Genomic DNA, 14,913 nt, shown 5'->3' on the forward strand with positions numbered 1-14,913 from the left:
CAAGACCCTGTCTCAGTTAAAAAAAAAAAAAAAGTAAAAAAAAAACAGGGAGTATGGTCTTGGATTAGTAACTCCTGTCTTTGTCCCTAATTAAGTATATTATTTTGTTTAATCTTCACAACAAACCTGTATAACAGATAGAAAAATAATCATTTTATACCTAAAGAAAGTGAGGTTTATGAAGTTTAAATAATTTGCCCAAGATGACACAGCTTTGAAGTGTAAGAACACACTACACCTTGGAATCATATCAGAGGAGTCACAGAATTTAAGGGAAAGTTGAAAAATGGGCAGAAAGGCATAGGATGTTAAGCTGCAGGGACCCCATGCAGAACCATATCACACTTGTCTGATTTGCACTACAGTGGGCACTTCTACCACTGTATGCTTAGTAGGCTATTGGATCCTTGATGCCAGCATGGGCAGTTATTAACTATTGTTTATTGTTTATTAACTGTTGTTTATTTTTATGTTTCTCAAGTGATAATCTAGTTGTCAAGTGACATCTAGTTGTCTGGCCTAATTTTTTTTCTCTTTTTTTTTTCGAGATAGAGTCTCACTCTGTCACCCAGGCTAGAGTGCAATGGTGCAATCTCAGTTCACTGCAACCTCTGCTCCCTGAGTTCTAGCAAGTCTTCTGCCTCTGCCCCCTGAGTAGCTGGGATTACAGGTGCCCACCACCACGCCTGGCTAATTTTTTGTATTATTAGTAGAGACAAAATATTTGTATTTTGCCATGTTGGCCAGGCTGATCTCCAACTCCTGACTTCAGGTGATCCACCTGCCTCATCCTCCAAAAGTGCTGGAGTTACAGATATGAGCCACCGCCCCTAGCCCTGTCTGGCCTCATTTCATGTGCTAGTGTTGTCTTAGGCGGAGAGTAGTATCTGGCCTTCTTGGCTTCTATAGTAGAGCATTGAGCCATGCTTCCCACCAAGACTGAGACAACCAAAGATTCAAAGGAAGAATATTTTGATGCTGGGCAACAATAATACAAAGGGTAAATTTCCACCTTAACAGTGTGGGTATGCAGATGCCCACACGGCATTCTGCCAAAGACTGGCTGAACTGAGAAGCTGTGCCTTCCCCGTAAGGCTGGCTATTTTTTCCTGAGACCAGACTCTGCCGAACAGATCTCAGTAGGACTTCCAAGCAGTATACCAAGTACAGGAGTTTTCACATGAGGACCTCTGCCTATTTCTGATTCACTAAAATAGGGGTAAATGACCAGCAAAACCAGCCAGCTCTTAGGGTCAATCTGAGGAGGGAGTGTGTAGAAAATAGATGCACATGGAAAATACATTTCCCTGACTTCTGGTCTTACTGGATGTTCAGTGTGGTATCCTAAGACCCTGAATTTCTATGTTATTGGGCAATATTTCACTGCAGCTTTACCTGATTAACCATATTAAACATTTTTTTGCAAGAGATACAAAATTATTTTGCTTGCATTTCTTTGCTCTTCTACATTCTCTTTGCCTTAAGGTTAGAGACCATATTACTTTTGTATCTTCAAGTCTAGTATTGCGTCTAGATACAGTAGGGACTTGAAAAACTATTTGATGGGCTGAATGAGTGGATTTTCCTTAGCTATCTTATTATGAAGCTGAATTGATTCTTATGAAATGGTAAGGAATTAATAGTCATGGATGTTTGAAATATTTTATAATTTTTTAGATTAGAAAATAATTGTAAATCTGCTATGAGAATCAGGACCATAGTGATATTTCCTCTGCTTTTATTGTTACAGGTGTTCCAGGATGTAGGGATGGAAGTACTGTCTGGAGTTGCCAGAGGCTATAACATATGCGTTTTCGCTTATGGACAGACAGGCTCTGGGAAGACATACACCATGCTGGGGACCCCAGTGAGTATTATAATTAGATATATTCCTAATGCCACAGCAAGCCTTAACCTTTTGTTGTCCTTACTACTGTGAGATAGAATATCATTTCTGTAGTAGGTCAACTTTAAAGGAGATTTAAGGAGTCTTCTGTTTTAAGAATGAGTTTTTCAGCATGTAATTAGAAGGTAAACTGAATAATTAACCCCTCCTTATTAAACCCTGAAGACCCTTAGAATTTTACATCTCCCTTCAACAAAGCAGTTCTTCTCAGTCCTACTGATTTTCTTTTGTTACCTCCAGGTTCCTTACTTGAAGCTGTTTTGCACCTTTGTTGTGGACAAGACTTGGACTAAATCTTAAGTGCAGGCTAGAGCTGTGCAGAGATTCCATTATTGTGGCCAAGCTCCAAGCCTATGTGTGTTAGATCTCTGTGTTAGAAGAAAGTGGGACAGCTAGCTCCTGAGCTAGGGGCTTTCAAAAGTATGTAGGGTTTAATGAGAGCCTTCCTTTATCACAGAAAATTAGGAGGGCAGAGTTCCTTGATAAGAATACCTTGTTGTGTTAGGTTTAGAAGTATCCCTGTGGGGTGCCAGGTGCAGTGGCTCACACCTATAATCTCAACACTTTGGTGTGGCTGAGACAGAAAGATCCCTTAAGCCCAGGAGTTTGAGACCAGTCTGGGCAACATAGGGAATCCCCATCTCTACAAAAAATACAAAAACCAGCTGGGCATAGGGGCACATGCCTGTGTTCCCAGCTAGTTAGGAGGCTGGGAGCTTGAGGCTGCAATAATCAGCCATGATCTTGCCACTGTATTCAGCCAGGACAACAGAGTAAGAGACCCTGTCTCAGCCGGGCACGTTGGCTCACTCCTGTAATCCCAGCACTTTGGGAGGCTGAGGTGAGCAGATTACAAGGTCAAGAGTTCAAGACGAGCCTGGCCAACATGGTGAATCCCCTTCTCTACTAAAAATACAAACATTAGCTGGACATGGTGTGTGCCTGTAATCCCAGCTACTTGGGAGACTCAGACAGCAGAATCACTTGAACCCAGGAGGCAGAGGTTGCAGTGAGCTGAGATTGCACCATTGCACTCCAGCCTGGGCAATAGAGTGAGACTCTGTCTCAAAAACAAAAACAAAAAAAACCTAAGAAACAAAACAAACAAAAAAACACTACACAGGGACATTCTATGGGATATGTTACCTTCTAGGTGATTATCCCTGATGCCTTGGGCCTAGCTCATTGCTCACTTTGTCCTGTGTTTAGTGTAATTTTACAGTATTTGACTTTAAAAAAAGAAATTGGAGCCCCAGTGGCTCACACATCTAATGCCAGCACTTTGAGAGGCTGAGATGGGCACATCACCCGAGCTCAGGAATTTGAGAGTAGCCTGGCAACATGATGAAACCGCGTCTCTACTAAAAATATGAAAATTAGCCGAGCATGATGGTGCCCACCTGTACTCCCAGCTACTCAGGAAGCTGAGGCAGAAGAATTGCTTGAACTTGGGAGGTAGAGGTTGCAGTGAGCCGAGATTGCACTATTGCACTCCAGCCTGGGCAACAAGAGTGAAACTCCTTTTCAAAAAAATAATAATAATAATAATAATAGTAATAATAAGAAAGAAATGTTTTTTTAAATTTTTTATTGGATTTTAGGTTTTGGGGTACATGAGCAGAGCATGCAAGACAGTTGCGTAGGTACACACATGGCACTGTGCTTTGCTTTCCTTTTTCCCTTCACCCACGTTTGGCATTTCTCCCCAGGCTATCCCTCCCCACCTCCCCCTCCCACTGGCCCTCCCCTTTTCCCCCCAATAGACCCCAGTGTTTAGTACTCCCCTTTCTGTGTCCATGTGTTCTCATTTTTCATCACCCGCCTATGAGTGAGAATATGCGTTGTTTCATTTTCTGTTCTTGTGTCAGTTTGCTGAGGATGAAGTTCTCCAGATTCATCCATGTCCCTACAAATGACACAAACTCATCATTTCTGATTGCTGCATAATATTCCATGGTGTATATGTGCCACATTTTTCCAATCCAGTCTATTATCAATGGGCACTTGGGTTGATTCCAGGTCTTTGCTATTGTAAACAGTGCTGCAATGAACATTCGTGTACATGTGTCCTTATAGTAGAACGATTTATAGTCTTTTGGATATATACCCAGTAATGGGATTGCTGGGTCAAATGGACTTTCTATTTCTAAGGCCTTGAGGAATCGCCACACTGTCTTCCACAATGGTTGAACTAATTTACACTCCCACCAACAGTGTAAAAGTGTTCCTTTTTCTCCACATCCTCTCCAGCATCTGTTGTCTCCAGATTTTTTAATGATCGCCATTCTAACTGGCGTGAGATGGTATCTCAATGTGGTTTTGATTTGCATCTCTCTGATGACCAGTGAGGATGAGCATTTTTTCATATGATTGTTGGCCTCATATATGTCTTCTTTCGTAAAGTGTCTGTTCATGTCCTTTGCCCACTTTTGAATGGGCTTGTTTGTTTTTTTCCTGTAAATCCGTTTGAGTTCTTTGTAAATTCTGGATATCAGCCCTTTGTCAGATGGGTAAACTGCAAAAATGTTTTCCCATTCTGTTGGTTGCCGATTCACTCTAGTGACTGTTTCTTTTGCCATGCAGAAGCTGTGGAGTTTCATTTGTCTATTTTGGCTTTTGTTGCCAATGCTTTTGGTGTTTTGTTCATGAAGTCCTTGCCTACTCCTATGTCCTGGATAGTTTTGCCTAGATTTCCTTCTAGGGTTTTTATGGTGCCAGGTTTTATGTTTAAGTCTTTAATCCATCTGGAGTTAATTTTAGTGTAAGGTGTGTCAGGAAGGGGTCCAGTTTCTGCTTTCTGCACATGGCTAGCCAGTTTTCCCAACACCATTTGTTAAACAGGGAATCCTTTCCCCATTGCTTGTTTTTGTCAGGTTTATCAAAGATTATATAGTTGTAGATATGTTATATTGCCTCCGGTGCCTCTGTTTTGTTCCATTGGTCTATATCTCTGTTTTGGTACCAGTACCATGCTGTTTTGATTACTGTCGCCTTGTAGTATAGTTTGAAATCTGGTAGTGTGATGCCCCCCGCTGTGTTCTTTTTGCTTAGAATTGACTTGGCTATGCGGGCTCTCTTTTGGTTCCATATGAAGTTCATGGTGGTTGTTTCCAGTTCTGTGAAGAAAGTCCATGGTAGCTTGATGGGGATAGCGTTGATTCTGTAAATTACTTTGGGCAGTATAGCCATTTTCACGATATTAATTCTTCCTAACCATGAACATGGAATGTTTCTCCATCTGTTTGTGTCCTCTCTGATTTCGTTGAGCAGTGGTTTGTAGTTCTCCTTGAAGAGGTCCCTTACATTTCTTGTGAGTTGTATTCCAAGGTATTTTATTCTTTTTGTAGCAATTGTGAATGGCAGTTCGTTCTTGATTTGGCTTTCTTTAAGTCTGTTATTGGTGTAGATGAATGCTTGTGATTTTTGCACATTGATATCATATCGTGAGACTTTGCTGAAGTTGCTTATCAGTTTCAGGAGTTTTTGGGCTGAGGCGATGGGGTCTTCTAGGTATACTATCATGTCGTCTGCAAATAGAGACAGTTTGGCTTCCACCTTTTCAATTTGAATACCCTTTATTTCTTTCCCTTGCCTGTTTGCTCTGACTAGGACTTCTAATACTGTATTGAATAGGAGTGGTGAAAGAGGGCATCCTTGTCTAGTGCCAGATTTCAAAGGGAATGCTTCCAGTTTTTGCCCATTCAGTATGATATTGGCTGTTGGTTTGTCATAAATAGCTTTTATTACTTTGAGATACGTTCCATCGATACCGAGTTTATTGAGGGTTTTTAGCATAAAGGGCTGTTGAATTTTGTCAGATTCCTTCTCTGCGTCAATTGAGATAATCGTGGTTTTTGTTTTTGGTTCTGTTTATGTGGTGAATTACGTTGATAGACTTCCGTATGTTGAACCAGCCTTGCATCCTCGGGATGAATTCTACTTCATCATGATGAATAAGTTTTTTGATGTGCTGTTGCAATTGGCTTGCCAATATTTTATTGAAGATTTTTGCATCTATGTTCATCATGGATATTGGCCTGAAGTTATCTTTTCTTGTTGGGTCTCTGCCGGGTTTTGGTATCAGAATGATGTTCGTCTCGTAAAATGATTTGGGAAGGATTCCCTCTTTTTGGCTTGTTTAAAATAGTTTTAGAAGGAATGGTACCAGCTCCGCTTTGTGTGTCTGGTAGAATTCGGCTGTGAACCCGTCTGGACCTGGGCTTTTTTTGTGTGGTAGGCTCTTAATTGCTGCCTCGACTTCTGACCTTGTTATTAGTCTATTCATATTTTCAGCTTCCTCCTGGTTTAGGCTTGGGAGGACACAGGGTTCCAGGAATTTATCCATTTCTTCCAGGTTTACTAGTTTATGTGCATAGAGTTGTTTGTAATATTCTCTGATGATGGTTTGAATTTCTGTGGAATCTGTGGTGATTTCCCCTTTATCATTTTTTATTGCATCTATTTGGTTGTTCTCTCTTTTCTTTTTAATCAATCTGGCTAGTGGTCTATTTTGTTGATCTTTTCAAAAAATCAGCTCTTGGATTTATCGATTTTCTGAAGTGTTTTTCGTGTCTCAATCTCCTTCAGTTCAGCTCTGATCTTAGTTATTTCTTGTCTTCTGCTGGGTTTTGAGGTTTTTTTATCTTGCTCCTCTAGCTCTTTCAATTTTGACAATAGGGTGTCAATTTTGGATCTCTCCATTCTCCTCAAATGGGCACTTATTGCTATATACTTTTTTCTAGAGACTGCTTTAAATGTGTCCCAGAGGTTCTCGCATGTTGTGTCTTCGTTCTCATTGGTTTCGAAGAACTTCTTTATTTCTGTCTTCATTTCATTGTTTACCCAGTCAACATTCAAGAGCCAGTTGTTCAGTTTCCATGAAGCTGTGCAGTTCTGGGTTGGTTTCTGTATTCTGAGTTCTAACTTGATTGCACTATGGTCTGAGAGGCTGTTTGTTATGATTTCAGTTGTTTTGCATTTGTTGAGCAGTGCTTTACTTCCAATTATGTGGTCAATTTTTGAGTAGGTATGATGTGGTGCTGAGAAGAATGTGTATTCTGTGGATTTGGGGTGGAGAGTTCTGTAAATGTCTATCAGGTTTGCTTGCTCCAGATCTGAGTTCAAGCCCTGGATATCCTTGTTAATTTTCTGTCTGGTTGATCTGTCTAAAATTGACAGTGGAGTGTTAAAGTCTCCCACTATTATTGTGTGGGAGTCTAAGTCTCTTTGTAAGTCATTAAGAACTTGCCTTATGTATCTGGGTGCTCCTGCATCGGGTCCATATATGTTCAGCATCGTTAGCTCTTCTTGTTGTATCGATCTTTTTACCATTATGTAATGTCCTTCTTTGTCTCTTTTGATCTTTGTTGCTTTAAAGTCTATTTTATCAGAGATGAGAATTGCAACTCCTGCTTTTTTTTGCTCTCCATTTGCTTGGTAAATCTTCCTCCATCCCTTTATTTTGAGCCTTTGTGTATCCTTGCATGTGAGATGGGTTTCCTGGATACAGCACACTGAAGGGTTTTGGATTTTTATCCAATTTGCCAGTCTGTGTCTTTTGATTGGTGCATTTAGTCCATTTACATTTAGGGTTAATATTGTTATGTGTGAATTTGATACTGCCATTTTCATACTATGTGGCTTTTTTGCCCGTTAGTTGTTGTAGATTCTTCATTATGTTGATGTTTTTTAGCATTTAGTGTGATTTTGGAATGGCTGGTACTGGTTGTTCCTTTCTATGTGTAGTGCCTCTTTTAGGAGCTCTTGTAAAGCAGGCCTGGTGGTGACAAAATCTCTGAGTACTTGCTTGTTCGCAAAGGATTTTATTTTTCCTTCACTTCTGAAGCTTAGTTTGGCTGGATATGAAATTCTGGGTTGAAAGTTCTTTTCTTTAAGCATGTTGAATATTGGCCCCCACTCTCTTCTGGCTTGTAGTGTTTCTGCCGAGAGATCTGCTGTGAGTCTGATGGGCTTCCCTTTGTGGGTGACCCGACCTTTCTCTCTGGCTGCCCTTAATATTTTCTCCTTTATTTCAACCTTGTTGAATCTGGCGATTATGTGTCTTGGGGTTGCTCTTCTTGCGGAATATCTTTGTGGTGTTCTGTGTATTTCCTGCATTTGAGTGTTGGCCTGTCTTGCTAGGTGGGGGAAATTTTCCTGGATGATGTCCTGAAGAGTATTTTCCAGCTTGGATTCATTCTCTTCATCCCCTTCTGGTACACCTATCAAACGTAGGTTAGGTCTTTTCACATAGTCCCACATTTCTTGGAGACTTTGTTCATTCCTTTTTGCGCTTTTTTCTCTAATCTTGGTTTCTCGTTTTATTTCATTGAGTTGGTCTTCGACTTCAGGTATTCTTTCTTCTGCTTGGTCAATTCCGCTATTGAAACTTGTGCATGCTTCACGAAGTTCTCGTATTGTGTTTTTCAGCTCCTTTAATTCATTCATATTCCTCTCTAAGTTATCCATTCTTGTTATCCTTTCCTCAAATCTTTTTTCGTTTCTTTTTTCAAGTTCCTTAGTTTCTTTGCATTGATTTAATACATGTTCTTTTAGCTCACAAAAGTTTCTCATCATCCACCTTCTGAAGTCTAATTCCGTCATGTTGTCACAGTCTTTCTCCGTCCAGCTTTGTTCCCTTGCTGGTGAGGGGTTTTGGTCCTTTCTAGGAGGCGAGGTGTTCTGGTTTCGGGTGTTTTCCTCCTTTTTTCGCTGGTTTCTTCCCATCTTTGTGGATTTATCCACTTGTCGTCTGCGTAGTTGCTGACTTTTCGATTGGGTCTCTGAGTGGACACCCAGATTGTTGATGATGAAGTATTTCTGTCACTTGGTTTTTCTTCTACCAGTCTAGCTCCTTCACTGTACGACTGCTGAGGTCCACTCCAGGCCCTGCTTGTCGGGGGTGCACCTCTAGCAGCTGTGGCACAGCGAGGGATACTACCAGTTTCTTTTTCTGCTATATTTGTCCCAGGATGGTGCCTGCCAAATGTCAGTCTTCTGGATATAGAGGGGTCAGGGAGCTGCTTGAGGAGACAGTCTGTACTTTATAGGAGCTCAATTGCTGAGCTGTGAGCTCTGTTTTTCATTCAGGGCTGTTAGGCTGCTATGTTTGATTTTGCTGCAACATAGCTCATTAAAAAAGCTTCTTTTTTCTCAAATGCTCTGTGTTGGGGGGTTCAGGCTTTATATTTGGATGTCCGTTGAGGTGTTCTGCCCAGCTAGGAGGCAGACTAGCCACTGTTTGCCTGCCGAGGCTCCGCCCTTCTGTTCTGAGGTTCGCGGTATTGCTGCAGGCTCTGCTGTTCTGCTGTGGTCTCCACCACGCCCTGCGGCGGAGTCTCTCTGTTGTAGCGGGTTGCCTCAGCAACGGCAGGCTGCGTCAGCAGTGGGCGTGTATCTCAGTTGGGGCGGGTTGCCTCGGTGATGGTGGACGCCCCTTCCCCACAGTGTCTCGGACCATCTGCTTGGGATCGTTTGAAATCGCGGTTTTGTTCATCCCACTGGGCTATCCCAAACGCTCTGTCCCTGCAATCCCCTGGGCTGGCCCACTGTCCAAGTCTCGTTCAGTCTCAAGTCCAGCCCTCTCACGTCTCAGGTTGCCGGTTCAGCAGGGCACCCGGACATGCGCGCCCTGTGGAGAGTGCTGGGTAGGGCCGGCCGCCGCCACCTTGGCTGCCGGCTTCGCCAGGCAGAAATACTGCCTGGCATCCCGCGTCTTCTTTATACTTGGGAATTTCCCCGTTCTGTGGGCAACAAAGATCAGTCTGGAAATGCAGCTCCGACTCACCTGTTTGCGTATTCAACGAGAGCTCCAATCCTGGATTGTTCTCACAGCGCCATCTTGAGTCCTCCCCCCAGAAATTGTTTACTAAACAAAAAGTATAAAGCCCTTTTCCTGAGTACAAGTTAGCACTGAGTATAAGATGGGAAAAGAAACCACCTTTTTCTAAATGTGTGTTTTTGTTGTTGTTTTTTGTGATGGAGTCTCATGCTGGAGTGCAGTGGCATGGTTTCAGCTCACTGCAGCCTCTGCCTCCCAGGCTCAAGTGATCCTCCCACCTTAGCCTCCCAAGTACCTGAGACCATAGGCACATGCCAGCATGTCTGGCTAATTTTTTTTTTGTATTTTTAGTAGAGACGGAGTCTCCCCATGTTGCCAAGGCTTGTCTTTAACTCCTGAGCTCAAGTGATCCACCTGCATTGGCCTCCCAAAGTACTGGGATTACAGGGGTGAGCCACTGCATCTGATCTAAATATGTATTTTGAATACTCTTGTACTCAAACCCTGCCCCCCCGTAGGGATTGGAGGTATAGGGAATCAAGGGGGAACATTGGTAAAGTGTTTTTATCTAAGAATAATGTAACCTTCATTCTGTAAAAGCAGGTATCTGGGTTTACTTTCTTTTATGGTGATAATCTGCCTCTCATCTGGTACATTTCTCCTATGAATGTCTTTTGGAGCACTGGCACATAAAAGTCTTCTATATTCCCCAGTGAAATTGCCTGAAGTGAAGAGGCTAGAACAAGGAGTCCAGGCACCTATCTCCCATCCTGAGGATGGTTCCTGGGTATTCTCTGGAGGAGACCATTACCTTGAGTAAACAAGAATGCTTTCCTCTTTTCTGTTTTCCAGGCCTCTGTTGGGCTGACACCGCGGATATGTGAGGTATAGACTATCTTTTGACTGGATCCTCTCAAAGTAAGTCTTTGTATAGTTCCTACAGTGAAACCCCAACCCTCTGGTTTGTGCAGGGTCTCTTTGTCAGGGAGAAAGACTGTGCTTCACTACCTTCCTCCTGTAGGATAAAAGTAAGGTAAGAACCTGACATCCTCTGGGACCTACAGTAGTTCTTTTTCCATTCCAAATTCTACCGTGTTCAGCTGTCCTCTCTTTGCTTTTAGAGTTACCACAGGGATGGAGAAACCCACAGAAGAAGTATCTTGCAGTACAGGAGCTGAGAAACATACTTAGGCCCTTGGTTGTAGAAAACATAATTTCCTACCCATAGACTTAACAAGCAGGTCTTTCTTTCTGTGGTCAGCTTACCCTGGCTTTCTAGCCCTTGAGATGCCTTCACGGAACAATAGAGCTTAAGGGTCATGTTTGAAACTCACTCAAGAAACAACCTCTGTGGCCAGATGCAATGAATCTGGGAGGCAGAGGTTGCAGTTAGCCAAGATTGTACCACTGCACTTCAGCCTGTGAGACAGAGCAAGACTCTGTCTCAAAAGTAATAAAGAAATACAATTTTTAAAAACTCTATTGTATATATATGGAAAGAGACTCAAGAGGTAACCTTGGTTTTATCAGTGCCTTAGAGTGTCAGAGGTGGACCTGGGACAGGAACTAAGACCTCCTGATTTTGAGCTTAGTGTTTTTTCTACGTTTTTTCAAAATAGAATTATGTTGCCTTTTCTACTTCTCTCTAGTTTTCTAGAAATCTATAATGAACGAGTGCGGGATCTGTTGAAGCAATCTAGTAAAAAAAAATCCTATGCCCTGCGGGTCAGGGAGCATCCAGAGATGGGGCCATATGTACAAGGTGAGCAACTCTGGTCCTGGAGATTTGAAACCAAACTGAAGCCTGGGAAGCTTCACTAATTCATTGAACATATGCGTAATGAACACTTAATGTGTGCCAACTATTGTACTAGACACTGAATAAGTGTTGATAAATAGAAAAGACATGGTACTACCCTCACAGGCAAGCTTACAATCTGGTGGGTATGAATCAGAAGACGAACAATTACAAGTAGTGATAAAGGCTAATAAAAAAATAGATGTAGCAGTGGCAAAGAGCAGTGGAAGATATTGGTGACTCACCTGTATGGGGTGATCAGAGCTTCTCTGAGGAGGAAACATTTAAGCTGAGACCTGAAAGGAGTACAGTCACGTGAAGAATGGTGTAGCAAGGTGAGAAGTGTTTCAGGAAGTGGGAGTGGAATGAAATAGAGCCTTGGGAGGTTTGGTGTTTTCAACAGGCCAGTTTGGCTGAAGCATGGTGAATGACAGGGGAAACTGGGGGGAATAAAGTGAGGTCTACAGGCACCGGATCTGGCAGGGCCTCTAGTGATTCCCTGGTAAACCAGTCCCCTTTCCATGGTACTTTTTCTATCGGTGGTGGTAGTCAGTAGGGTAGGAAAGATAGGATGATGTCAGATATCAGACATGCGGTAGGATTTGATGTGTTTTTTAACCAAGTAGTGATGTTTGATGTTTGGTACCATCTGTCTTATGTCATTAAGCTAGGTCCTGCTATTAAGTAGCAACAGTTGGGTTCTTTTATGGATGAAGTTTTTACCCTTCCAGGTCTCTTATAACAAGTAATATATGGTTGGGCATGGTGCCTCATGCCTATAATCCCAACATTTTGGGAGGCTGAGGTGGGTGAATTGCTGGAGGTCAGGAGTTCGAGACCAGCCTGGCTAATATGGTGAAACCTTCTCTCTACTGAAAAGACAAAAAATTAACTGGGCGTGGTGACATGTACCGGTAAATCCAGCTACTCGGTTGCAGTGAGCTGAGATTGCGCAACTGCACTCCAGCCTGTGTGACAGTGAGACTCCATCTCAAAAAAAAAAAAAAAAGGAATATATGCATTTTATGTTCCTATAGCAATATACCAGTTTATTTTTTATTTATTTTTTTTAGCCACAAGGTCTTATTCTGTCGCCCAAGCTGGAATGCAGTGATGCTGTCATAGTTCACTGCAACCTGAACTCCTGGGCTCAAGTGATCCTCCCACCTCCGTCTTCCAGGTAGCTATGGCTACACGCATGCACCTAGGCAGCTGATTTTTAAATCTACTGTAGAGATGGGATCTCACTATGTTGCGCAGGCTGGTCTTGAACTTCTGGCCTCAGGCTATCCTCCCACCTCAGCTTTCTAAAGTGCTAAAATTATAGGGGCAAGCCAGTGCACCCAGCTGAAGTATGCTAATTTAGATCCTGATAAGGAGTGGGACATGAAAGATCAAGAGCCGGTTTTCTCTGGTCAGGACATGGCAAATGGATGATAAAATAGGTATGCCAGTGACTGATTCTGCTACCTTTGTCTTTTCCCAAATGTTTCATCATAAATGACAGCATAGAAACAACAACAAAAATACCATTTTCTTTGCTAGGAACCTGTTTAAGTTTGCTCTGTAAAACTCTGTATTTGTGTATGTATCTGTGTAAATCAATACTTTTGTGGCAGACCATGAGTTGATGCAGTGATGTCAGACTTCTTAAAAGTCTGTGTGTGTATATGTGGGAGGAGTAATAAGAGGAGACCTCAGACATATTTCAAATATCTGCTTTATATAGAAAATAATGAAATCTGGAAAATGTTAAGGGTCCCAAAGTCACACAGCTTGAGTTGGGACAGAATTGAAACTGGGAAACTTGCATTGGATTGGAAGAGAGGAATGGAACAGAATTCTATGTATCAAGAGCCTGGATGGAGACCTGGGGTCATAGATTCTTTGATTGGTGTAGTACCTGCAATCCAGAGAAAATATGACTCTTGCAAGGTCATACAGCTTGGGTCATACATCCAATGTCAGTGACAGGATCAGGACTAAAAGTTTCATGGAACAAAGATCCAGGGTAGTTTTGGATACCTTTATGGAATGAACCCTTGAGGGGAGGGAGGTAGAAAATACAAAATTCTAAGCCAGTGAAAAATCTCTTAGATTCTGTTACAAGTTTCTTGAAGCTGCTCTGGACTTTCTCAAACCATTAAAAATACAGGTAGACATTTTTCAGTGAAGGAGTCATGAGCTGAAATAGTATAGAACCAGCCTTGGAAGTTAGGATCCCAAACAGTCACACTGAGCTATTTTATTCCCTTCACTACCCTGTGATAACATTTTAATAAATTTTTCATTTTTTTAATATTTTCTTTCTTTATTGATATATTTATCTTATCTGTCTGCCTGCCCATCTGTCTTAAGGCTCATCCATTCTGTGAGTATGACTTTAAAGTGGAAAGTTGTTTCTGGCTTGAAACCAATTATTACAGAAATTTATGGAGTACCTACAAAATGCCTATGCTATTCTGGGTGCCATGGGAACTATGAAAATATAGGGCCCTTAAGGAACTTGCAGTTTCAATTCAGAATTGTGAGTTGGACCTTTATAGCTACCTAAATCCAAAGAAAGGAAAGGAGTAGCCTTTCCATTAAAAAGTTTGTTAACGGGGACTGAAGGAAGAAGGCGCTGTAGGAGCAGCTCAGGATTGCAGCTACCAGTGAAAGTGCAGAGGGTAAGTGGACGCCACATTTCCAGACAGATCTTTATTGCCCACAGACCAGGAGATCCCAGGTGGAGGAGAACCACAGGTCGCCAGCACAGCTGTTTTGGCTGGCGTGCCTGTTTTGGCCAGCGCTGCAACACAGGGGCTCTGTGTACAAAATACACTGGTCTGGTTGCCCTGTTAAACTGGCAGTTGGAGATCCGGGAAGGCAGGTTAGCCCATTCACCTGATTAAACGGGACTGAAACATAAAGCCAGGCCAGGAGATTCCCGGGCAGTGACATTGTTTCAGCCAGTGCAGTGGGTTGCCGCACGGGAAATCAAACAGATCCTGGCGCCCTTTCAGCAGGTGACTGGAACACCTGAGAGTCAACCATTCAACTCAAAAAACAGGGGGCTCTGAGGCAGGGAGCCAGGTGATCAGGCTCAGTGGGTCCCACACCCACAAAAACAAACAAACAAAAAAACAGCAATTGGAAATGCTCAAGGTTGAGAGTTTCACAGCAAGCACAGCTAAAACTGGGACGGCCCAGCTCTGTTGGGGAGGGGCATCCGCCATTACCGAGGCACTCCACCCCTACGGAGGTAGTCTGCTATTGCTGACGCAGCCTGCCGTTGCCAAGGCAACCTGCCATAACAGAGAGAGTCTGCCATTACAGAGGTGGGCCAACATTGCCGAGGCAGTTCTAACCACACCCATATAAACAGGACTACAGGGAAATACACACAGAAGCATGGTGGAGCCAGCAGCAGGGCGGAACCCAAAGCAG

General features: G+C 42.7%; 1 protein-coding gene across 26 annotated transcripts in view; it reads left to right on the plus strand.

Annotated features, from left to right (window-relative positions):
* STARD9 (StAR related lipid transfer domain containing 9) overlaps window positions 1-14,913 on the plus strand; it is a 206,828-nt gene that overhangs the window by 92,247 nt on the left and 99,668 nt on the right. For 24 of the 26 annotated variants that reach the window (XR_013520871.1, XR_013520869.1, XR_013520872.1 and 21 more), the window contains exons 4-7: window positions 1,751-1,867; window positions 10,539-10,571; window positions 10,658-10,719; window positions 11,336-11,448. Coding sequence is in view for 10 of the 26 variants with exons in the window: in XM_078334024.1 (XP_078190150.1) it covers window positions 1,751-1,867; window positions 10,539-10,571; window positions 10,658-10,719; window positions 11,336-11,448 (325 nt within the window). In the remaining 16 variants the exon portion in view is untranslated. Of the gene's footprint in view, window positions 1-1,750; window positions 1,868-10,538; window positions 10,572-10,655; window positions 10,720-11,335; window positions 11,449-14,913 lie in introns of those variants that run through there. The other 2 variants (XM_054240530.2, XM_078334033.1) reach the window with 2 other exon arrangements.

This window comes from Callithrix jacchus, chromosome 8 (genome assembly GCF_049354715.1).
Source record: "Callithrix jacchus isolate 240 chromosome 8, calJac240_pri, whole genome shotgun sequence".
Taxonomy (NCBI): domain Eukaryota; kingdom Metazoa; phylum Chordata; class Mammalia; order Primates; family Cebidae; genus Callithrix; species Callithrix jacchus.